We start from the raw sequence: 24591 nt of genomic DNA on the forward strand, positions 1-24591 counted from the left end.
ATCCTGTTCCATAGTACCACCATTATGTACGCAATGAAAAGATGGATTGCTACGTTCTGTTCACATGAAATTTACATGAAGTTAGGTTGTTGGTTTAGCAAGTATTATATAAGCTTATATGTAAGTTTAGTTTATATATAAATGTATTTGAAAGCAGTTTCTGTGCTTTCACAAACTGCATGCACTAGATGCTGCACAACAATGACACAGGTCTGTGCAAACACACTTGCATTGCATGTATTTATTTGCATCATCTTCACACAATCTACACAGCAGGATGTTCATGAGTTGTAATTAGGTTTCACACAATCAAGGTGTCTGAGTTATGAAGAAATGTCCTAAAAAGGACACAAGCAGTCATTCTAGTGTGTGACTTGTATCAGTTCACACGAATGAAGTCTGCTCCATGCCGCTCTCCTGAGAGTCGTCACAGTCACTGATGGAGGGAAACTCAACCCTTTGCTCGATCCATTGGGCGACACTGAGCAGCTTCTTATCTTGGAAGGCTGGTCCTATGAGCTGTAAGCCAATGGGAAGGCCCCGTCTTGATAATGCAGTTGGCACAGAAACAGCAGGGAGACCTTGGGAAAAAGGAGAAAGAGAGGTGAAAGGAAGTTCATGGAAAAGGTAACAAGGTTAGTTTGGAGAGTGATAAAAGACGGGAGAAAGTTTAACTATGCAGTTGTTGTAAAATGGAGGAGAGTGGCAGGAAAGTGAAGGTTTTCAGTTACAGGTGTGAATGTGTGCATCACGATGTAGAATCTAAGTTCCTGTATCCTCCCACACTTCTGTCATGGGTGCAGTCTGTAGTGCTGTTCATGGCTCCGTACCTGCCATGTTGGCGGGCTGGGTGAAGACATCTTCCTGTGCGCTGCGTGTTCGGTTGTCTTCCTGTGTGAAGTCATGGTAGCAGGCTGCATCCGTCAGTGTGGTGGGCGTGAGCAGAACATCAACACCCGAGCTGAACACGCGCCTGAAATCATCCGATATTAACCGACGAACTTTCTGGGCCTTCACAAAGTAGTGCTCATAGTTTCTGGAAAAACATGAGCGAGAGGTTATTAAATCTGCTTGTTACTGTAGATTCTGATGCCGTGAAAGTGACATGTTGGTTCAGGTTGACTAAGAAGGGTAGATGGTTCCAGTTACTGTTTTAACAAGAAGTAGTTCCCAGACAGTATCCTTCCTCTTACTACATCGTTGAAGCCCTCATGTCGTGTGGAAGCATACATGACCTCTGTTGAGCTGTCCATCTCACTGCGATGACCTGGTAGAACAGTGATTAAAAATAAAAAACATAATACTGTATGTATCATATGAGCAATAATGGCCATATTGGTTCATACCATATTCCAGGCCATCAAAACGGGCCATGTTAGATGCCACTTCAGCGTGGCAGAGAACGTGGTAGCACACAATGGAATACTGGGTATGAGGGAGGGACACTTGCTCCACTCGCGCCCCTGCTCTCTCAAACAAGTCAGCAACATGACTCCACTGTGCTAGAGTCTCCTCAGACAAGCCCGGAGCATAGTATTCCTGACATAAATGAGAGCACATTTCTTATCTTACACTTTCTGTAGCTCACTTGAAAAGTTTTTATGAAGCAAATGGACTCACCTTTGGGATGCCTACGCAGATGTTCTTAACATCAAAGTCCTCAGGAAGCTCTGTTAGTGATGAAGGTGCAGGAACTGTTGTTGAGTCTTTAATATCAAGGCCTTGAAGGATACCTGTGTCAATACAACATCAGCTTAGGTTCCATAGTTGAAGTCAGTTTTTAACATGCTACACAACTTTAATCTGTGTAAATAGCATTGTTTCCCACCTAAGACAATGGCTGCATCATTGACACTGCGCGTCATTACACCAGGGACATCCATGGAATTGACCAAAGGGATGAGACCATGTCTGGACAGCAGACCGTAAGTAGGTTTCAGGGCCACAACACCGCACAATGCTCCAGGGTTACGGGTGGAACCGCCAGTGTCTGAACCCAAAGCTCTGCCAAGACAGCACATTTTTAATCAGAGTTCTTTGCGATGTTTTTCTGCAGTGAATGTGAATGTGTTCTCTCACAGGTAGCTGGTGAGCGAGGCCACAGCTGCAGCGCTTCCACCTGAACTTCCTCCACTGATGACCCAGTCAGAGTCTGGTGCTGTGGCAGTCTGTTCTCTGTAAGGAGCAGCGTAACTCCACGGGTTCCTCACCGGACCAAAAGCCCCATCAGTACTACCCGCACTGCAACCAGAAACACAGTCAGGGTGGGTACTCTTATTTTTTTTATTTTAATAGTACCAAACATTACGATTATGATAAAAATGACTTTACCCCATTGCAAACTCATCCATGTTAGTCTTCCCTATCAAAACTGCCCCATGGTCAAGGAGTTTCTGAACCACTGTAGCATTGTATGGCGGGGTGTAATCTGAAACGTAATGGCACTTTAATAATTGCAGTGGACTGACAGAGAGTGGGAAATCCGAATAGCTTTTTTATTCAGACCTTTAAGCATTCTGGATGCACATGTAGTCTTTATATTCTCTGTGCAGAAGTTGTCCTTGACCGCAAAGGGGATTCCATCCAGAGGACCTTTAGGGTTACCTGAAAAAATAAAAAAGACAAGATCGTACAGTAACCACTATACGATCCAAAACATAACAAGCAAGGCGACGTTTGTGTAAATGAACATAGTGAAACATAGTAGGGAAGAAGTGGGACACTGCACAAATCCACACATCTGCATGGGAGAATGTCAAAGGAAACAAGAGCCTGGTTTGAGGTCTCTGTGTATAGCTGTGTGTGTGTGAAAGGGAACACTGGAAAGCTGTGTGAAAAACCCAATATGCAAATGGTAACATTTTGTAATTGTACATTCCCACAACCATTTATGTGATTTAGCATAAAGCTTGGGCTTAACCACAGATAGTCCCAAATGCTTCCTCCAACAAAAAACATATCATATTCTCTCTCATGTCCACACCTTGCAGCAGCCTGGCTTCTGACTGCTGAGCCTGCTTCAGTGCCAGCTGCTCGGTCACAGTGATGTATGCATTCAGATGCTTTGTTTTCTTGATGCGATTCAGACACTTCCTGCAGAGTTCTGTAGGGGAGATCCTTCCCTCCCTGAGTGCCAAAGACACCTGGAGAAGAAGAAGTAAAGTTCTGAAGGACGTGTTACAATAAATAAACAGTGCCGTAATAGTGTAACAAGTGAATCAAGCATTTTTGTAAAGTCTTTTTTTAATTCTAATTTTCATGTGTGAATACAATTTGATGGACTATAGAATCATTCGGAACCATTATATTTGACACTAATGCATCCTTGCTAATACGTATTTTATGAACTGCTACCAAACACTGTGTATAACACTATATAATACTTTTGTCACTTTTAACATTACTGGACTTTTTGTCATTCTCTCACCTTTATGAAACAGTTTGTGTCATTAGCTTCCCTTTGAATGTACAGTACACAAGAACATTAGCAACTCAACCTAAACCTAGATATCGTATTATTAGCTATTACACATTTGTACAAATACAGAGAAAGCAGCTGGACGATTGAAGTTTTTTTATACGTTTACTGTAGTTAATGACATTTAGTATGATTCTGTGTACGTCGGCAGGCAACAGCAGATAATGTCAATCTAAACGCGGCTATCAACCGCTGAGAACTGCCTCATAAGATAAGTAAACAGTCGTACTAACCTCCTTTATTGTCAGGCTGAGCATGTTAATGGTATTTTAACGATAAACTTTTAAATTAACAACAACCTTCGAACAGTGTGTAGAAGGGAGCTGCCATGTTTATTTCCAGCGCCAATATCCAACAATCGCTCCTGTGATTGGACTGCTGTTGAAGAAGCGGCTCTCTGATTGGTGGACACGTTAAAGGCTAATTTACACACCGGCAGAGGAAGGGGCATGTTACGGAAGAGGACGTTGTTTTGAATTTCAAACTTCGAATTATTGCATGTGTCGAAATTAGTAGCTGGAAATGTTCTAACAAGAAGAAATACGTACAGTCAGAAGGTAGTGGTGACTTATCATTAACTTTAAGGAGTGCATTAGCAAGTCGGGCCGGTTTTTATTGTATGTCAGGGGCTAAATGCACTGCTAGCCAAGTAATACAGATTCATTTCTGCCTGGTGCTTGAAAAATGAGCTCTGTTAGACATTTGGTGACCAGCAGGTTGCTTCATCTTAGTAAACCATGCGTCCACACGGCCAAGCAAAGCAGCCTAATGAGACTTTTCAGTACCTCCAGCAGGTGTAGGACGGTTATGCCTGCCTGGGTCATAGACAAATATGGGACCAATGATGTTCTACGGTTTACCAGAAACGCCAGCTTCCCCGTCATCAACTACCCCAATGAGGTCATTGTCAAAGTGTTTGCAGCAGGCCTGAACCCACTTGATGTCAGCATGAGAGGTGAGCATGTTTTATTAGACTTTTATCTGCACCCAGAGACTCGTTATAGATACATAAATATGAGACAGATGTTGACCCTGTTTTGTGATAAATGCATCATCTCCTCCCACAGAAGTGCTTCGGGCTCTCCCGTTCGTGTAGGTGTAGATCCTGAGACTGCACTAAACCTTTTCCTTTCTGTTAGGTGGCTATGGTGCAGCTACATTGTCTATGAAGAGAGACCCTCTGAACCTCAAGCAGTCAGGAAGCGAGTTCCCGCTCATTCTGGGAAGGGATGTGTCTGGGGTCATCATGGAGTGTGGCCTGGATGTGAAGTACTTCAGAGAAAGGGATGAGGTAAACGGTAGATGCACAGTAAATACAAAGAAAGTATTAAGAGTCCTGTATGAATATGGAGTGTGTCACAGTGACAGACCAGAATCACAGGATGGTGAAAACACACAACCTGTGCTGATGAATCCTGATTTCTGATGCAGGAACAATGTTATTATCAGCACCAGCAGCCTGTCATGTATTTTCTCTTATGCCAGCAGCAGTATTCTGCGTAGTAGTCTGAGAGAGGAACACATGCATTAGATGACAAATATGACAGGTTGTTGTTGTAAAAAACAGTAAGTTACAGAGAAATAAAAATATATAACTGAGTAGGTAGAAAAACGCTATATAAGTACAAGCCATTTACCATAAGTTACATCAACAAGTGCGCTCCAGGTCCAAGTCCAGGTTTAAAAGCCTGACAGACCACCAAACCAGCAAACTAAGGAAAAAGGTAGAATCTTGATAAAAGACTACACAAAGATACACAAAGTCCTGTCACAGACTGTAAAGGAGTTCAGCTTCCTTAGTAGATGCACTCTCTGCTGACCTCGTTTGATAATACATACAGTATTTTTTATCAAACATTAACTGCTGGTCAAACACTGTACCTAAGTACTTTTGTCTTTTTTACATTAAGGTCCAGGAAATTTTCACCACACCAGTTAACAAAATCTGGCAAATGCTCCCGTGGTCCAGCTCTGACCCTTAAAGAGCCAAGAGTGCTGTGCCATCTAAGAATTTTACCAAGTGGCTGCCCTCATTTCATGACCTGCAGCTGTCACTGCGATATGCACGATAAAAAGGAGGGGAGATAAAACACAGCCCTGTAAGCGTACTGCAAATATAAACAGCATAAACAAGTATACAGAATAACATTGAGGACTAGAGCTGCAACGACTAGTTGACTAATAGTTGACAGCAGAATTCATCAACTAATTTAGTAGTCGACGGGTCGTTGGTGATGTCATCGCATGGCATGCAAGTCTTTGTTGGTCATTGTCAGTTGAGCTCAGAGTGATGCTGCCTTCACATTAGGCTACTTGTGGAGTTTTGGTTCTAAGACTAGTGTAAATGATTAGGTTTCTGTGGGAGAATTTGAATATGTGCCAGCGAACCCGTTTGCAGCCTGACATTATTCAAATGTGCGCACACACACAGCTCTTTTGCCTTTTGTCAAGAATTAGTTACTTATACATGTGTCAACATCATTTATTTATGTAGGCCATAGGCCACTTAGAAGCAGGAACTGAAATAAACTGCACTTTACAGAGAATAAGAAATGTCACATTACAGTGTTGAGGACAAACTGCAGTCTCAGCATAGAGATGAAATGTGTTGCTGTGTCTCCCTAAGGTGTGGGCAGCCATTCCACCATGGAGGCAGGGCAGCTTGGCTGAATTTGTGGTGCTCAGTGCTAATGAGGTATTGCCCCTCTTTGTGTATAGTGCATGATTTCATCAGTATTACTTATGTTTAATCAGGTTTGTGTTTCGTTGAGTGTGCAATTGCTTCTACTGTGTGTTGTGCTCAGGTGTCGCACAAACCAAAGTCACTGAGCCACACAGAGGCGGCAGCCATTCCCTACGTGGCGACCACTGCCTGGTCAGCACTGGTTAATACGGGTGGGCTCAGTAAGGACAACTGTGCTAATAAACGGTGAGCCAACACACATAATTGTCATACACACTTCTTCCCAAGGACACTCATTGGCTTTGTTCAGCCATTTATTCCACTTGTTGTGCCTTCTTAGCCCCTTTTAGCTCAGTCATTAATGAGGGTCTGGGCCCTGATGCTAAAACCCGGAGCAGCTTTGACATAAATCCTAATGTGGGAGAGACTCTGTAGAAATAGTGTGGAAAACATTGTTGACCTGTTTGTTGTGTTTTTTTCCCCACAGGGTTTTAATCCTTGGAGGATCAGGGGGAGTGGGAACATTCGCTATACAGGTATGCATGAAATAAGCACTGTTGTAAAGGAAGTTAAGATGATGGATAATTTTACATTCTCTCTGCTGACATCCTGTGCCCTAGTAAGTAAATGACACTGATATTTATGTCCAGATGCTGAAGGCGTGGGGAGCCCACGTGACAGTTACCTGCTCCCAGAATGCAGAGCGATTTGTCAGTGACCTCGGGGCGGACCACGTGGTGGACTACACAGCCGGACCCGTAGAGGAGCCACTCAGCGCGCTAGAAAGGTTAGAGAGAGGCACACACAGAAACCTCTCAGCCCAGGCAGTGTAGCTGTGGCACACAGACACACACACCACACTTTAGTTTCTTTTGTGCCAGGTCAACACACACCTCTGGGTCTGCTTTTCCACTCAAGATTTGACCTGATCCTGGACAATGTTGGGGGGGACACAGAGCGGTGGGCCCTGACTCTGCTAAAGCCTTGGTGTGGCGCCAAGTACATCACCCTTGTAACACCCTTCCTCCAGAACACAGACCAGCTGGGTATAGCTGACGGAATGATGCAGACGGCGGCGACAGTGGGCTCTAAGGTCCTCAAGGTAATCATGAAAACAGTGTGACTGATGACATATTACAGAATACAGTTTTGTATTGATGTTGTCTGCCGTGATCGATGTGGATGAGAGCCCTTACTGGTGAAACTTCCAGGTCCTGTCAATTTATGGGTTATCTTGCATCAGCAGTGTTTCAATGATACTTACATCAGGGGACGCTGATGAAGCCTGATGTCATTAAGTTAGGGCCAAAGGTCTTTAGATTGTGATTTATTCATTTATTTAGTCAATACAGACATTTCTCATTACAGAAATATGCTGTAAATGAGTTGGAGTCAGCCTTGTAGGCTAACTTATGTGCTGTCCACAACAATTCTTTCTTAGGCAAACCAAGATAAACATGATTTCTGAGAAATACCAAGTCTGCAGATAAGGTTTCATAGTCTACACATAATAACACCACACACACAACCACTCATTTTCCCCTTCTTAACAAAACTGATCACCATTTTTAAAGTGCACAAAAGAGGTGCTTTATTACTGTCATGTGTTTTACCAGTGTGATTCCAGTGGTCTAACCCTTAGTTCTCCCATTTTAAATGAGCTTGTCTGAACCCTATTAAAGTCAGGACTAGTATAAGAGTGCAACACCATTCATTACACACACACACACACACACGCACACACACCTACACACACCTACACACACACACACACATGCACACACACACACACGCACGCACGCACGCGCGCGCGCACACACACACACACACGGATGTGAGGGCACAGCATCCTGTCAACGTGGTGACTGTGGTGAAGTGCACAGCAACGTTTGCAAGTAGTCACTTCAGTACATCCATGCCACAACCTCTTTCACTCAACCCCCCCAACCACACAATCCACAGTAAAATAGAAAATGTTTCTAAAATCGAGCGTGTGTCGCTCTTGGTCGAGGTACATATAAATAGCTGTTATTGTGGCTCTAAAAAGTTACACCTTGGTCCTGTTGGTGGTTCAGTGAGGTCAGATTTGGTTTCATTTTTCAAGTGACGAAAGAAAGAAAACGTATGCTGTGTTTTCATCTGTTTAATGACTTTAATGATGTTGTGCTGTCGACAACATTATTACAAAAAAATCACGAGGCTGTGTTCTTCTGAGGAATATTCCATTTTAAATTCTGCAGTGTTCTCATATCATTCCTATTAAAAGCCGTGTGTTAGTCCATTTCTGTCTTTCCTACTAAGGTGAACTTTTGAAAAATCGGGGACAGCCCCATTTGTCATCGTTTCTTGTTACTGTAAGAGTTACACTAAGTGTGTGTGTGTGTGTAAAAAGGGTAGCGTGACATTTGGTCTGATTGTAGCATTTTTTTAGAAATCTAATGAACAGCCAGTGGGCTGCACTGCTAACCTCCTCTGTTATACACGGCTATATTTTTTCACACCTTGTGATTCAGACAATAAGAAAAGGAGGCCTGGCTGAGGTCTTTCTCATTAGCATCCACACTGTCCCTGTAATCTGATCTGCACGCTGTGACTGAAGTGTGCTTTTACACTTGATGATTTGTTGTGTCAGTGTAGAGTTACAGGTTGGCATGTTTACAGCACAAAGCTGACATTGTTAGATCGGGGATTGGATAAGGATATACAGTTTGTGAACACTTTAGAATTTCCCTATTTCTGCATTTTCATCAAAATTTGCAGATGTATTGGCTCATATTTATGCAGAAATATAGAAAAATTCTACTTTACTCTAAAAGTTCACAAACTTTGAAACTGCAGAGTAGACAGGAAGTAAAATGAACAGTGCTGTTGTATCTCTGAAGAAAAAACTAGAGCATCGACTGCTGGTTTGTTTGTGAGCGTCCTTGTTTCTAAATGGGCCTGAAGGTTGAGCAACTTCTTTATTTTGACAATTCCTACACACGAGTGTCGAGCATAACAAAAGGACTAGATTCACCTTGTTCCTCCTTTTGTTATGAGTTGCAGAACATCCTGCTTAGCTGTTCCAGTCATCTGACACACAAGACTTTGTAGGTATCTGCCTCAAAATTCTGTGGATACAAAGAAAAGTTGCATTCTCATTTAAATGTATGACCACCCAAGTGATCCGATTCAAACCAGCAGATCTGATCAACACTTTACACACATACATTTTGACAAGAGCTCTGCAGGTGCACCTTATGTGTGACTGTTGTGAGCCCTCTTGTGGAGAATCTCTGTCTTTTTTTTAAGCTGAATTTGTTTTTCATCTACATCATGGCATGGGAATATGGCTCTTTTCATGTATATATTTCATGTATGTATGTATATATATGTATGTATATATATAGTTTGAACTGCATGGACTGTCTGACAGTATCACAGTCAGAGTGGATGAGGCTTCATGACGTTGTGCAGTCATTTAAAATGTTCTTGTCATCTTACTCAAAATGTATTTCTGCTTGTGTCACTTTATTTTCTTGTAGCACCTGGTCAAAGGAGTTCACTACCGCTGGGGATTCTTTGCACCCAGTGGTCCTGCACTGGATGAAATCAGAGTCATGGTGGATGCAGGACATGTATGATGCCAGATTTATCCTGTTTAGTACCCAGTGACTGTGAGTGAGGGGAAACTAACACCTGTTTCCTTCCTTTCTCTCTCCTCATACAGATCCGGCCCGTGGTGGAGGAGATTTTCAGCTTTTCGCAGGTTCCTCAGGCCTTTGAGAAGGTGGAAAAGGGTCATGCCCGAGGAAAGACTGTAATCCAGATCGGCAAAGGGCCAGAATGACTTTTGCACTGACTTTGAAAAAGTGCGTGTTTGCAACAAACTGAATGCAAGGTATCTGCTTATTTTGACAGCAAATATGGATGCTACAGTGGATGCTACAGTGGTTGTGTCTCCAGTGTGTTGCTTTTTTATGTTAGGCTGATGAACATTTTCACATATGCACCTGGGCTGCTGTTGGTCAATTGGTTTAATTGAAAATAAACCAATTTGACTAATGTCAGTTCATTCAAAGAATAAATCTGGACTTTATTTAATGAATGTGTTGCTGTAGCAGGAAGTAGCAAAGACTAGAATACTAGAAGGGATTGAGTGAAGAAGCCTCTGAGGAGGATGAAGAGTGGAAAGGCTGTTGTTGGCATACCTGTGAAGGTGTGAAAGTGTCGAGAGACAGCAGTGGAGTTTCTAACTAGTTTGTTCAACAGGATTTTAGAGAGTGAGAAAAATACCTGAGGAATGGAGGGAGGGTGCTCAGATGTAGGAGAGAGAGGGGTGGGTGTGGTCAGCAGAGGAGAGGCAGAGAGGTAATGAGCAACTGCTTACACCTGGGCGTGTGGAGGGGAGGAAGAAACTGGTCTTGGTTCAGAGTGCATGAGGATTAGACTGTTTTAATCAACAAGTGTGAGAATCAGCCCAATACGTTAATGGAGCTTTACCGTGAGAGCCGGTTTGAACACCGTAACGGACGTGATGGATTTGTAGCTGCCTGCCCCGTGTGCTCCCGAGGACAGGCCAGCAACCACCCACCCTCTGGACAGCTGTTACCCTTTCCTATTCCGAGCCCACCCTGGTTGTACATCTTCCTCGACTTCATCACAGGACTTCCTTCATCTACAGGTAAGATGTAGACAGTATCTTAACGATGGCGGACTGTTTTTCTAAGGCTGCACATTTTGTTGTTCCTGAGAAATTGCCTACAGCTTGTGAAACTGCTAGGCTGGTAATCCACATGGCATCCCCATGAACATGGTGTCTGACCAAGGCCCGCAGTGTCCTCTCCCAAGTCTGGCTAGCATTCTGCAAGGCCTTCCGGACCACCGCTAGCCTGTCATTGGGGTTCCATCCACAGACCAATGGACATGTGGGGCGAACTAATCAGGATCTGAACCTTTCTACAAATCCATAACATCCAGAGATTTAAGGTACAATGGGAAATGGTAAAATCTGATAGAAATTATGTGGAAAAAAGCCCTCTAAAAATGTCAGTTTGAGAGAATTTGGTGTTGTATTTTAATAGAAGACAATAATTCACATTACAATTTTATATGTAACTGTTTCCTCACATTTTCAAAACACCTAAAGACAACTCTGATTGTAAAAAGCGCTGTACAATTAAAATTGAATATTTACAATTAACAGTGGGCAGCATTGTTGCAGTTCCATTTCAAATGTCTGTACAGCTTGATGTTTATATACAACTGAGTACAGTTTGTGTAAAAAGTCCTAAAAAGATATCAAAACATCTTTGGAGTATAGGTACGTCAGCCTTCATATTGCAGCTATCAAGTGTACGGTTTACATTCATATTTCCAACATGATGATCAGACTGTGTAACCTAATGTAATAGAAAAGTACCAATAAGGTAAAGAAGGAGTGTGCAGCATTGAAACAGGGCTGAGCTCTATATGTGGTAAAAAAAGACTTGTTCGAAATACCATTTAACAATCACATTTACATCATTCATTTGTAATGAAAGTACAAACAGTTGGAGAGAATGTCCAAAGATTGATTATAATATTGATCCAATCAAATGGTTTGCCTCCTTATCAAGAGTAAAAATACTAACTAACAAAACTCAAAGCCCAATACAGGATTACTGCTGTGAAGCTGCGTCCACTTCAGGGCTCAGTCTCTGCACAGGGCTGCGGCAGCAAGGGGCTGCTCTTCAGATCACAGCATCTCCAAGGTCCACCTTTGGTTCAGCTTTCTTTCATCAAACGTGTTGAGGATCACCTGGTTCTTGTCATACTGATGACCACCTAACACACACACACAACATAAAATGTTAAAATATAGCAAGAACTGATATTTTCAAATATGCAGTACAGTCCTGATACTAACTGTAAATGTAGAATAGACAGACACAGGTCTACATGTACTTCATTCAAATACAGCAGCGATTCTCACTGCTGCACCTCTTTAATCCACCAGGAGATGGAGCTGTTTAACTCTCCTTTAGTTAAATATTTCATACAAAATATTACATACATATTATTAGTATTGTTATTATTTATAAATCAAGTCTAACCTTTGACCTCCAGGACCAGATCAGGTTTGAGATGGCAGCGCACCACACCGTGTGGGGTGATGTTCCACAGCTGGTTGTCTTTGCCTCGCTCCGGGGAAACACAAAGCCGACCGCCCGCCATCACCACGCTGCCCGCCGTCTCCAGACAACAGTCCTCCATTAGCTGGAGGGAGACGATGGATAAAAAAATGTCATTATCCAGTTGTTTTTGCAGACAAACTACACACAGTGTGCACTACTACTGTGTCCAGTGGAATGAACACACCGTGGTGTGTTCAGGTACTCTGTTGCTTTATACACATTTATGCATGAATCTCACTACTGTAATATTAGGCTTGTGAGACCATGTTTGGATAAATACTTTGTGTATTGTGACGCTATAAAAAAATATCTTCAGATTCCTAAAGTTGTGTGTCACCTTGCAGGTGAGCTGTCCGTCCCGATAGAGCCAAATCTGCTCTACTCCTCCTGTCTCCTCCATGGCCTGAACCCTCATGAGCTTGATGTCATCCAGCGTTCCTGTCAGTGACATCACACTTCCTGTCTCCCTGTTCCGCAGATGGAAGTACATCTGTTTCTGTTGGAGGAAAGATTTATATAAAAAAAACCTCTTAAACATCTGTATAAAGTGATATTACATTCAAGGAAAACACACTAAGCACAGCTCGAATATTTCCTAATATAAATCATGCTATCACATCTGACAGTTTCCGAAAATAATAAATAAACCCAGTCCAAGTGACAAGAAATATTGGGGAAAAAACAAACAAAAGTGTGATAGGTCAAACTTTTGAGAAAACACAATCGCACATGAAATGAAACAATTTGCAATTAATGTTCTTATTATTGTGTAATGTTTGTTACGTCTGTGCTTCTGTACCTGGAGTAATGGTCGGAGTGATCCTATTCGCTGCCAGCCAGTACACCTGCACAAATCCTCCACTTCACCTGGCTGGAGGAGCAGCTGTCGCCCCCTGTAGTTAATGCCTTCATACAGCACCCACCTGGAGACAAGGCAGTCAGCTGCTAGCTTCAAATATTCCCATTAAAACATATAATTTTTCCACAAATAAACAATATGGGTTATAATTTGTTTTGACATTTTACTGGCACATCTTTGATGACTTTTAGACATGACTAAGCTAAGCTAAACACCTTTTAAGGGAAATTCCTGGGTGCCTGTCAGACCTTTTACAGCAGCTGTGGGTACAAGCTCTAAAGCTTTCAGTTAACATTTTTTTATCTTTTTTTTGTCTAACAATTTGTCTTAGTATGAGGCAAATACAACCTCAGACATGCAACAACATACAACTTTTTTCACTGTGCTATTATTTATTTAGATAAATGAAGCCAAAAAGAAAAAAAAACTCAGTACAGTACAATGTGCCCCCTTACTGCTTCCATTGAATTTAATTGTGTGAGCTGCAGCAGGTGCTGCTGACCATCAAGCCTTGATGAATTGATCATCAGCAGGTGTACAGACCTTTATTTTGGCTTATTTTTTTCTAAATAAATAATAGCAAGGGGAAACATTGTATGATGTTTTTACACAAAAATAACACAGTTTATGAAATGAAGTACATGAAATGGATACATACATTCCTCCTTCCACCACCAGGGAGCGTACATGTGCACAAGAGCCTGCCTGCAGCAGGTTCACAGCACCGTTGGTGAACACCACCCTCCGACCTTTGCAGCCCAGCTTAGTGAACAAGATGACGGAGGGCAGGGAGAGCTCCTGAGACACGAGAACAGGATGTTAAACTGCTGTGACTGAAAACGACACACACACACACACACACAATAAAAATACTCACATGCCCTGCTGTCTGTATAGAGCGGATGTGAGGCTCTGAGGACAGGATGCCCATGGCCTCTGTGCTGGGGTACTCTCCCTCCTCCAGGACATACATGTTCTCTGTGAACTGCTCTCCCTCATACGCCACCCAGCTGACACAAACACACACACACACATGTTCAATGTCACAACCTTAGGGCTCTCTGATCACAGTATGACATGTGTGTGTGGTGCCTTACCATCCAGTCAGCACCTTACAGGACCTGGGTGTGAAGTCCTCCTCCAGAGCTGCTGTGGTGTCCTCCAGAGCCAGCAGCCTTCCCTGGAAGTCCGGTTCAGAGTACAAATGGACCTGTAGTGCACATCCAAACATCCTTAGCACACAAGCACAGACTTATTATTCATTCTTTTAAATACGGAGCATGTGGAATGAAGAGATGATACCTTAAATTTAGTTGATCCCATCAGCATGTCCTACAGAGAAAACAACAAGTCAGCGAGCCGTTTTTGTAAAGCATGTCTTATAACATTTTCTCTGTGTTATTTCTTACGTAGAAGACGGGCTGTATGGACGAGATCTTGAAGTTCTGTGCTCCCCAGTCCTCTGGTGTTGCATACATGCCTTTCTCCAGGACATAAAGCTCTCCATTGAACCCAGGGTTTTCAAACGCCACCCACCTGTACACAAACACAACACACTGTTGCGAGATTTTAGAGATTACAAACACAGCTAATCTGATTGGTTCTCTGAGTGAATCGCTGACCTAACCTTCAAAGCTGTGGTTAGAAAATGAGTGCACGCCTCTAACAGGTTGTAAATGGCAGGTGAGGCGCATGTAAAGCAAACATTGTACTATTACATAAAAGTGGGTCAGTTATCTAAAAATCTGTTTTTAACTTAAAGAACCTTAAACAACAGGTATAGTTACAGTCACTTCTTGACATACAGCCACAGGTAGAACAGGCTGACCCCCCCCACCACTTCCTCAACACCATCTCTCTTCTTCCTCTCCCCTCCTCTCCTCTCAACAGGCCGACGTATGATTATTTCATGGTACTAACTGTGTATCCAGTTGTCCTCGTAGTGTTGGGTCTGTCCCTCCCCCCTTCTCTCTCTCTCTCTCTCTCTCTCTCTCCATCCAGATTAGCATGCTAAAAAGCATCCGGCCCTCTGACAAAATCCAGTGTCTACTGTAAACACCTGCCTATGTCCTTTTCCATGCAGTAGTAGTATAACTGGAACTGTAACAACCTATCAGCTAAAATACAGTCGCTCAGCACTTCAATTATAACATCCTGTCATGTTTGTTCTCTGTATGTCTGTGCATGTCTCTCTCTCTCCTTCATCCTGTCCTGTCTCCCTCTTCTTCTCCTCCTCTACCCGGCCGGGGGCTGTGTGTGAATACCTGTGTGTGTGTGTAGGTGTGTGACAGAACAATCAGTCATGTCAGTGAATCACACACCCAGGGTGTGCACGCCACACCCTCAAAAGCTTTCTTTTGCATTTTCTTTGCCTAACTTACACTCCCGCAGTGACGTTGACAGACCGTGTTTTGACACTGTGGCCAATGTCCTCCATGTTGGGGACGGGGCCCAGCAAGTCTACGTTGAGTCCCAGCACATCAAAGTTCTGCTCACTGAACATTTTGAGGTGAGGGGACAGGAAGTCCTGGAGGAGATAATCACAAAGGAGAAAAATACACATAACATATCCACAGAGCTCAGCACAAATGATGGAGACATAGAAGAGACAGAACAAAGATATTAATAGTGGCGCTTACTGTCAATATAGGTCGTAGTGACAGGAGCCCGTCCTCACACCCTCCCCAGTCACTACAGTGAGGATACTCCCCCTCCTCCAGGACATACTGCTGCCCTTCAAAATCTGCCTCTTGGTAGCCAACCCACCTATCACAAAGAAATTACATTAAATAAAAAAAAATTATAACGTTAATTAAAATAAATTAAAATACTTTTTTAGCACTGTATGGATTGAAGTAAATGGCTGATTTCTGGTACTGTGATGGTTGGCACATTTTACCTGTATTTTTCCATATTTTCTATATAAAAATAAATTATAAAAAATGAAAATTCCAATAATTCCAATTGAAAGGGACAATGGGTCACCTTATATTTGGAACAATAACTTACAGGCCGCCAAGGATCTTTAAAGACCCCACTGCAGACAGCGTCGTCTTCACAGGTTTGTCTCCTTCCTCCTCCACTTCTGCTAAGTTGTAGACATCACCGTCCACCTCTATATACTCCCCTTGGAAGTTTGGCTTCTCAAACACTAAAGCCTGGATTATAGACAGAGAGAAAGAGGAAATGAGTTCATAACCTCAGGTGTATTTGTGGTACAAAGACAGAATGCCATTCATTCCCCAGGTTACACTGCATCTGGACATCTACCTATCTATCAATATAGGCTGCAAGTATTAGTACATGCTGTAGGCAACATACCAGAGGCTCACACTGGAAAGTGCTTGGACTTGCTCTTAATGTTTCTTAGACCAGTTTTCGAGCTATTCGGTCATGAGAATGAACATATTTTGGGTTATTTACAGAGCCAGCAGGGCATCATGTGAAGGCATCATCTGACTTTTGTTAGGCTTTTTCTGAGCAAGCTCCCTTTTTGAACCAAAATCCACTCGTCTTTCTCCTTTTTCATTACACACACACAAATATTTCCCAACACTCTGTGTTGTTTGTCTCTAAGCCAGGCTGTCGACATAATGAATCACATCAGGCAAACATACCTCAGCTTCATTTTAGATTAGTATTAGTAACTTTCCTTTCTCAAAAGGACTGATTGAAAGCACCACTTCCAACATGTGTATGTCTCTGCAAACAGGAGGTAACGGTACACACCTTGACATCATGAGGATGCTCCACACGGATTGCTCCCTAAAAATAGACATACATTATCAGACCTAGAATAAATGGCAAACACACAGTCAATCATTTTGTATTTTTAATCTACTGTACCATTCGGAGGGGCCTGAGAGAACCGATGAAGGGCTCAGGGAAGCCCCAGGTCTCTGGACAGGGGTACTCTCCTACCTCCAGCACTCCTACAAACCCTTCAAACCCTGGATCAGTGTACACCAGCCAGCTGCAGGACAGAAAGAGGGGGGGTGAAACATGAGCAGGGTGACAGCATGATACAGAATTGCAGACAAGATCTTGTCTTGTCTTATTCTGTAACACAATGAAGGAAATAAAGACTGGAATTTCACTTTCTGCACTAAGAGCATATTACAAAATCTGTGCAAACCATCAGTAATCTGCAGCTGCAAACTGTGACAACTACAAGCTGTAGCCTGCAGACTGCATTCCTTCTGAGACAGAAAACAGATGCTGCATGAGGACCGTTTCCACAAACCTTACATCTCTGCTTTTAAATGATTAGTTAGTAGCAAGGCAGCCTCCATTTGTAAATCTCCCCTGCGGGGGACTAATAAAGGATTATCTTATCTTACCACCAGCGAGGGTTTTCAAAGATAGAATATAGACACTTACACTCCAGAATGGACCTTGATGGAGCCAGTGGTCTGAGGGATCCCGTAGGAGCCGACCTCCATGGTGTCGTCGCAGTAAGACGACATCCTCCCCAAACCGTTCACTTCGGCAAACAGGTCGATCCGAGGGATGCTGTAGTCCTATACACAAAGAAATACCTTAAAGATGAAGCTTCTGTAAACCCCTTTTGGAAAAACCATTCATTAAACAAAGATAAACCTTAATTGTCCACTTAGGACAAACAATAACACAAACACCATGAATGAGGTCAGATAGGAACTTACCCTTACTGCCAATCGAATAGAACCTATCACCATAGGTGCTGTTGGGACAGGTTGCTCCATCTCGTTTAGTGCTGCTGGGGTTTCCTCCTCTACCCACATATTTACTATTTGCTCTGTAGGTCCCTCCTCCAAGGCAATGATACGCCCCTGGAAGCCAGGTTTTTCATAAAGGAGCCAGCTAAGAGACAAAAAAACACACAAGAAGGTGAAAAATGAAGGTAAGTAATATTCTAGACATTGCAGCGACAGAGAGCAGTCAGAGGGCCCTCACCATCCTCTGATGACTCTGACCGATATGACAGGGGACAGCTTCATTGCGGTGGCATCTTCTACATCGCAGAAGAGTTCAAAGGCCTCGCCTGCGAACTGCGCCTGCTCATGTATGACGATCTAGATTAACAGATAGACACATCATTGTATTCTGTGCTCTCACTGCAGTAACAGTCAGGGTTGAACATGCCATGTCGTACCTTTCCGGGCCTTTTGTGGAACCCTCTTACTGCAGGTATCTGTGAGAAAATGTACACAAATATTTACACAAACGTGCAAATGCAACATCAATGTCTGCATACAACTCAGTCCACAATGATTTATTATTACTAATAATAAATTATTTCTAGCTTGGTAAAACTGCATATCAGTCCACATTTTCCTGTGTTTTAACTTGCAGTGTTTTTGCATAGGTCTGCTCCATTTGCCTGTTGATGCAAATATTCTACCATGATGCAACAGATAGACTTTTGATCACATTGGAGAAAATATCCTGTGGAAAAAAAATCCTGCCCCTACTTGCAAGTGATTCATGACTCGCCTGCAAAAACATCATCAAACAAAAGAACAGGATATAAATCAGGGGCGCATGTCGCCGTGGTAACAAACTAGAATACACTCGTTGATTCATTTGAAGTATGCTTCCTACCTTTGTCTTAGTGGCAGAAAGTCCATTTAGAGAGGTCTTCTGCTGGTTGTTGGTGGTTGGAGACAGTCCTGCAGGGCTCTTCAGGCTCATATCCACATCAGGTACGCTGCTCTGTTCCATGGCGTCACTCCTCTTCAGGTTAGTCTTATGTATCTCTGTAGAACCCTGCGACACCTCCGACTCCCTTTTGTTCTTCTTAAGGTGCTTCTCTAAATCGGGCAGCTTTATCTCAGAGAACGTGGGCAGAGGAGGAGGAAAGGTGGGGCTAAGTGCTGACTCACTAAGTGTGCCTGCACCACCTCCCATGAATGAGCCTTGGTCTACACCTTTCACGCCCCTGTTATCAGCTGTGACACCAGGCAAAGGTGAAGCAACAACTCCCTGCCTTCCCTGTGCAGGCTGGTCAGATGGAAGTGTGCTATTTAGGGAGGAGGAAGCTTCCTCTTTGTTCTTCCTGAAAGACCGAGGAGAGCTCAGTAAGCTGGAGAGGATAGATATCCTTCCGAGTCTTGACGTCAGCTTCCCTTGCTCTTCGGAATTGTTTTGTTCTATCCCTGCTTCGGCTTTGGCCCCCTCTTTGACTCCATCTGCCTGATCATTGGTTTGGTGTTTGGTGTTGCTGGGCTCATCAATGTCCTGTGAAGGTTTTCCCAGAGTATTTTCTCTATTGGCTGCTTTTTGTTTTATCACCATTGCTGGGGACATATCCATCCTGCTGTTTTTTCCTAAGCCAAAGTGGAACTCCTCTGGGTCAAATGTTCTCTCAAAATGATCCTCCTTGATGGCCGGCATGGCAAAAGGTGGCGGTGGGGACTTCTTACGAACAGGCCTCTTTGGAGGTAGTGAGAAAGGGATTCCTCCCTTCTTAATGCTCTTGATAAAGTCCTCAAAATCATCGGGCTCAAGAGATTTATCCTCACTAGCTGATGTCTCCACCCTTCTCTTATGTTCCCTCTTCTGTTTGGGTCGATGTTCCACATCCAACCAGCTGGATGGAGATTCAGTCTTCAGTGGAGCAGATGACTTCACAGATGAGTTTGGAGGCTTTTCTTTTTCCTTTAAAGTCTGCAGCTCCTGCTGGATAACTCTACTTGTAGCAGAAAGTTTGACTGCTTCTTTGCCGTCCACTCTGATGTGGATGCTCCTAACATCTGAACCAGAAGCAGCCTTTTCATTTTGCTTTGCACCGCCCGTGACCAAATCATGCTTATCATTTTCAGTGAGGCTTTTCTGTTCCAGTTTCACTTCAGCCTTATCAGCTGTGGGTTTTTCAACTAATTTTGTGGTTGTTTCTGAGAGGTTGGTAGCTACAGTCTTCAGTTCCTGTTCTTGGTTCTTAGCTGGAGCTTTAGAATCTGGGGCCTGATCTGTGGTTTTCTCTGGGTCCTCTTTGTCAGATCTTCTCATGTCAGCTTTCTCAGTTGTAATCTCATTCACGTTCTGCACTGATGCCACTTTGGTTTTAGTCTCTTCTTTTGCTCCCTCATCACTCATGACGTTTAACTCCTCTAGAACTTGGCTCTCAGCTGTCTCTGGGAGAAGTGTCTCCAGTTCCTGCTTCAGGTCAGTATGTGGACTTTCTGATTTGTTTCTAATGTGGTCACTAACAGTTGTGGGCATCTGGACCTGTTGGCTGCTAATGTCATTTGATGATTTAGTGGCTTCTGTCTTTTCTTCAGTTCCTTTAATGAGAGTGCTGACAGTGGTCTGGTCTTCGGTTGTGTCCACTTTCTTGCTCTCTGTTATCTCTTCATGAACTTCACCTTTTGTTGTCTTTGACTCCTGTTTTAATTTATCATCTAAAATTTTGTCTGACTTTCCAATGTCCTTCTGCTGCTCTCCAACATTTATGGACTTTTGCTGAGTTTTTAGCTCCTCAGATGTATCCACATGTCTTTCAGGAGTCTTCTGTGGGACTTCCACTGTCCCATGTTCCTGATCTAGGTTCACATTTAGACATTCAGACTCTTTGACGTCTTCACCTTGGTCATTAGCTATTAAAGCCTTATTTTGCCCATTGACTTCAGTCTCATTTAAAAGGTTATTGATCTCTTTTTCCACATCCAACACGTCTGTGTTCGTTTCTGGAGCTTGTCCTTCATTTACACTGTCAAAATGTTTGCCATCCAGATTTGTGTTGACCTCCTCCTCTGTCACTGCCTTCTGCTGCAGCGTTCCCTCACTGTCTGTAGACTCATGCAGTGCTTCTTTTCTCTCTTCTGAAGCATTTTCAGCTACCAGCTGTGGTTCCTCCTTGGACTCCTCGGGCTGTAAACATTTCTCCTCTGATGACAGATGTGTTAGTGTCTCTGAATTTGTATTGTCTTCTTCTGTTTCTGCTTTGAGCTCCTCTTTGCGACAGTTCTGAGAGTCAGTGTTTTCCACTGCTGCGTCATTAAGCTTTTCATTTGAGTCCTTGCTTTCAGATTCTCCTGCTGCTAAAAGAACCTCTTTGTCTGACTGGTTTTCAACATTCTTGGCCAATTCACAGACAGTCACAGTCTCTGTTTCTATGTCCAAACCCACAGCAGTTTCCCTGCCAACCTCCTTTTTACTTTTCTCCTCTACTAAATCCCTGCTGGGCGTGATGGTTAGAACCTCCATTACCTCCTTTACGTGCTCCACAGCTTTGTCTATATCAGGACTGAGGATAGCTGCCAGTACATCTGCCGGTTTAGGATCTTTTAAGGCCACTTGAGCAGGAAGAATGCCTTCCTTAAAAGCTCCTGTATTAATTTCATCATGAGAAATACTTGCAGGTGTAACAGCCTCATCAGATTGGGTCATTATGTCATTGTGAGCACTATCAGGCAGCACAGGTTTGGCTGAGGTATCAGTTACATCCTTGTGAGCTGGTGCTGCAGCATTTCCCTCTTTCATCTGGATTAAATCTGGGCTCATGTTACTTGTTCTCTCTAAACTGTCTTTTACAGCAGGAGGAGGTGCTTTCTCTTCCTGAGTGGTGTAAACACTTTGAGAGAGATTTTCAGGTGGACCCTCCACCTTTTCATGCTGTCCTCCATCTGTTTCAGCTTTATTTACAGCAGTACCTTGTGGCTGAGGTGCATTGTTAACCTCAGCTGCAGAGTCTGAAACTTTTTCCGGAGCTGTGATAATGCTCTCCTGTAGCAACTCCTCTTTCTCTGCAGAAACAAACTTAAATCTAAATCCGTCATCACCGGTGTGTTCCTTAAAATCCTGACTTGACTCCTCAGAGTTTCCATTCAAAGATGCTTTTTTGGGTTCAACTTTGTTGGAGCTTCTCTGTCTAGGCAATTTGCTCACAGGCGACGAGGCCTCGGCTGACTCGTGTAGAGGTTTGTGGTGTTTGACGTTGTCATTATGTCTGGTGAGCCTTGATGAGGCCATTTTCTCCTGCGGGGTTGGAGGTGGACTCTTACTCTCTTCGAGGCTCATGCTTCTTTTAGAAAGCTGCTTGGGGGGTTTCATGGAGAGCAGGCCCCCTGTTGGACACACACACAGATTAAATACACGTAATACAACATTTTCCTAAACAAATCTATTGTGAGAATCTAACACTAAGCGAGGATGCACAAACTAACAGAAATGACTTCCTTACCTTTCTTGGGGCTTTCAGAGAGCGGGGGTGGTGTCTCACTTCCAGGGCTCTCATCAGGTCTGTCTGAGTCTGAGGAAACTTTTTTACTGCTAGTCAGAGTCACATCTTCATTCTTTCTTCTTGTTTGGGATGTTACAGGCAATCGGCTCTTATTCTCCAGATGGTTCTGCGGCTGCTTTCTAACATCCGGGCTTTCCCTGTCAGACACTGTTTTCCTCTCCTTGTACTCTTTCTCCAAACCATTCACAAGATTCACGGTCTCAGAGTCCTCATCTGACTTCTCTTTAATAAGCTTTGTTCCCGTCCTGTTTTTTGTGGGAGAGATGTTTCCTGACACAGCTTTCCCTGCTTTAGCGTCCTCATGAGTCGGTTTCCTGTCAGCTTTTGTTGTTGTAGTTGATGATTTCACAGAATCCTTGCCTTTGGTTTGTTTTTGCAGTTTAGACCCTGAGGCGTCAGGCAGGGAAGTTTTATCTGGTGACTTCACATCACCATCTGATGTCGACCTTTTGGGGATTTTAGACTTTGAACCTGCTGCACTTGAGGGACTGCTGGTGCTTTGGTCTTTTAACGTTGGCAGCATAGAGGCTGTTTTCTCATTGCTGGGCTCCTTCTGTGGATAATCACTGGAAATTTCCACTTTTGTGCCCTCTGTGGAACTCTTTGCTTTTGTTGTGACATTCTTGGCCTTGCTTCCAGCTGCAGAGGACAGAGCCTTTGTTCCACTCGTTGTGGTATGCCGGCTCACTACTGCCACTTTAACCCCTCGTTTCGAGGCGGCTGCCTGGTTAGCTCGTTGGCCTCTTGCCCCAGATTCTGCTGCTTGTGACTTGGGTTTGTACATGTCTGAAGCTGAAGAGGTGTCATCAGAGGTCTCAGAGTCGGTCCTTTCTTTGACTATGGCTTCAGGGGTGTGTCTGTCAGAGTGTGTAGTCTCATCTGTTGTGGAAAGTTCAACGTTTGCATCCTTGAATTCAACATTGTTGTTTTGGAGGCTTGGCAGACTGATGGGAAAAAGATTTGATTTTAGTCTTTAGATTCAATCAAACTATTTAAATAACACTTTTCAAACAACCCAAACATAGCCCCTCCCAAACATATACCAATGCACACACACACAGAGGCGTACCATTAAAACCTAAAAGATAAGCTAGAAAGTGCTAAAAACTAATTCCATGCAAAAAAATAAAAAAATGAAAAAAAATATTTTAATAATTAAAATAAACCACATAGGTAAACTATGGTAAGACGGTGCATGACATTAAGCTGCAGGTAAAGTGAGTGACACATTAAAATACAGTAAATTGTAAACAGTGCACACTTTGTGACACTGTTACCTTTTGTTACCTTTTCACACACACTGATGGCCTTATGGGCAGCTGCTGCATAAAGACAGAGTAAAAAAATGCCAGCCAGCCTGTTCGATGAAAGATAACAAATCTGCAAAGCATCCTAATAAAACCCTGTTTGTTTTTGTTGTTGTGTGTGAGCTGTAATCTAAGCTGTTTCTTAGAATTAGGTGTGCATTATAGATTAGTGAGCTGTTTCTTCTCACTTTCTCCTGTCTCTAAGCTAAAAGCTCGAGCTTCTGTCTCAGGTCATCATCTTCTTTCCAGAAAGCAAGAATTTCCAGACTTATTGTCACATTTTTAAGATTTCAGGCATGTACCTTGAGAGAAGGTTTTAAACTTAGGACTGCACATTCCATTCTAAACAAGCAGGCGGAGGAGAAGCAGCTTAAAAACAATACAGGCTAAAGAATCCCCTCACAGAAGCCATAAAACTGTAAGTCAGTTCCAGTGGATTTTTCAGGCGTGAACACTTTTAGCCTGGAGTGCACTCAGATATTTGCGAGTGATTGCCTTGTAAATTATACCTCTCTTTGTCACGAGAACAGTGTCTGTACTGAAATGCCGAGTTAAACACATGTAAGTGAAAATGGCTGCTTCTTGCCTGTCATGTTCTGTAATGAGTAACATATTCAGGTAGTGAATATGCATCAAAGACAATGACAGAAAAGGTGACCTTGATTTCAGCTGAAATATGACCAAACAAAAAACAAGCCTGACTTCTTTATGGCAAAAAATACATAGTTCAGTAGGTTTGTTGATAGAAAATGTATGGTAAAATGTACTGTGTATTAATATTTCAGTGGCTCGCTGCAGGTTTTACTGATTGTTCTTCTGTGGTACAAAGGAACATGGGAACTCAGGGCTCAGGTTGCACACAGGCTTAGCTCTCTATAGCTCCCCT

General features: G+C 43.1%; 3 protein-coding genes across 6 annotated transcripts in view; 1 reads left to right on the forward strand and 2 right to left on the reverse strand.

Annotated features, from left to right (window-relative positions):
- Positions 1-221: 221 nt before the first annotated feature.
- Positions 222-3860, reverse strand: qrsl1 (glutaminyl-tRNA amidotransferase subunit QRSL1). The gene is made up of 11 exons (XM_028396265.1): positions 3712-3860; positions 2984-3143; positions 2506-2604; positions 2332-2428; positions 2080-2241; positions 1829-2004; positions 1621-1733; positions 1347-1539; positions 1150-1267; positions 831-1036; positions 222-581 (listed from the first exon to the last, which is right to left on the reverse strand). Exons 1-11 carry the CDS (start codon positions 3733-3735, stop codon positions 385-387), a joined length of 1545 nt encoding a protein of 514 aa, XP_028252066.1. The 5' UTR covers positions 3736-3860; the 3' UTR covers positions 222-384.
- An 18-nt stretch (positions 3861-3878) lies between these two features.
- rtn4ip1 (reticulon 4 interacting protein 1) lies at positions 3879-10331 on the forward strand. The gene is made up of 9 exons (XM_028396266.1): positions 3879-4433; positions 4618-4769; positions 6105-6173; positions 6283-6407; positions 6649-6697; positions 6812-6948; positions 7080-7263; positions 9686-9778; positions 9871-10331. Exons 1-9 carry the CDS (start codon positions 4163-4165, stop codon positions 9988-9990), a joined length of 1200 nt encoding a protein of 399 aa, XP_028252067.1. The 5' UTR covers positions 3879-4162; the 3' UTR covers positions 9991-10331.
- Positions 10332-11193: 862 nt separating this feature from the next.
- crybg1a (crystallin beta-gamma domain containing 1a) overlaps positions 11194-24591 on the reverse strand; it is a 32867-nt gene continuing 19469 nt past the window's right edge. For 3 of the 4 annotated variants that reach the window (XM_028394829.1, XM_028394827.1, XM_028394828.1), the window contains exons 3-22: positions 22339-23342; positions 18759-22222; positions 18310-18348; positions 18111-18229; positions 17840-18017; positions 17556-17695; positions 17022-17148; positions 16905-16940; positions 16185-16333; positions 15815-15941; positions 15557-15702; positions 14585-14711; positions 14478-14507; positions 14273-14385; positions 14053-14185; positions 13834-13973; positions 13116-13239; positions 12654-12812; positions 12236-12398; positions 11878-11966 (exon numbers count right to left, since the gene is read on the reverse strand). In XM_028394829.1, coding sequence (XP_028250630.1) covers positions 11878-11966; positions 12236-12398; positions 12654-12812; positions 13116-13239; positions 13834-13973; positions 14053-14185; positions 14273-14385; positions 14478-14507; positions 14585-14711; positions 15557-15702; positions 15815-15941; positions 16185-16333; positions 16905-16940; positions 17022-17148; positions 17556-17695; positions 17840-18017; positions 18111-18229; positions 18310-18348; positions 18759-22222; positions 22339-23342 — 6607 coding nt within the window. Of the gene's footprint in view, positions 11967-12235; positions 12399-12653; positions 12813-13115; positions 13240-13833; positions 13974-14052; positions 14186-14272; positions 14386-14477; positions 14508-14584; positions 14712-15556; positions 15703-15814; positions 15942-16184; positions 16334-16904; positions 16941-17021; positions 17149-17555; positions 17696-17839; positions 18018-18110; positions 18230-18309; positions 18349-18758; positions 22223-22338; positions 23343-24591 lie in introns of all 4 variants that reach the window. The other variant, XM_028394826.1, reaches the window with a different exon arrangement.

This window comes from Parambassis ranga, chromosome 22, assembly GCF_900634625.1.
Source record: "Parambassis ranga chromosome 22, fParRan2.1, whole genome shotgun sequence".
Taxonomy (NCBI): domain Eukaryota; kingdom Metazoa; phylum Chordata; class Actinopteri; family Ambassidae; genus Parambassis; species Parambassis ranga.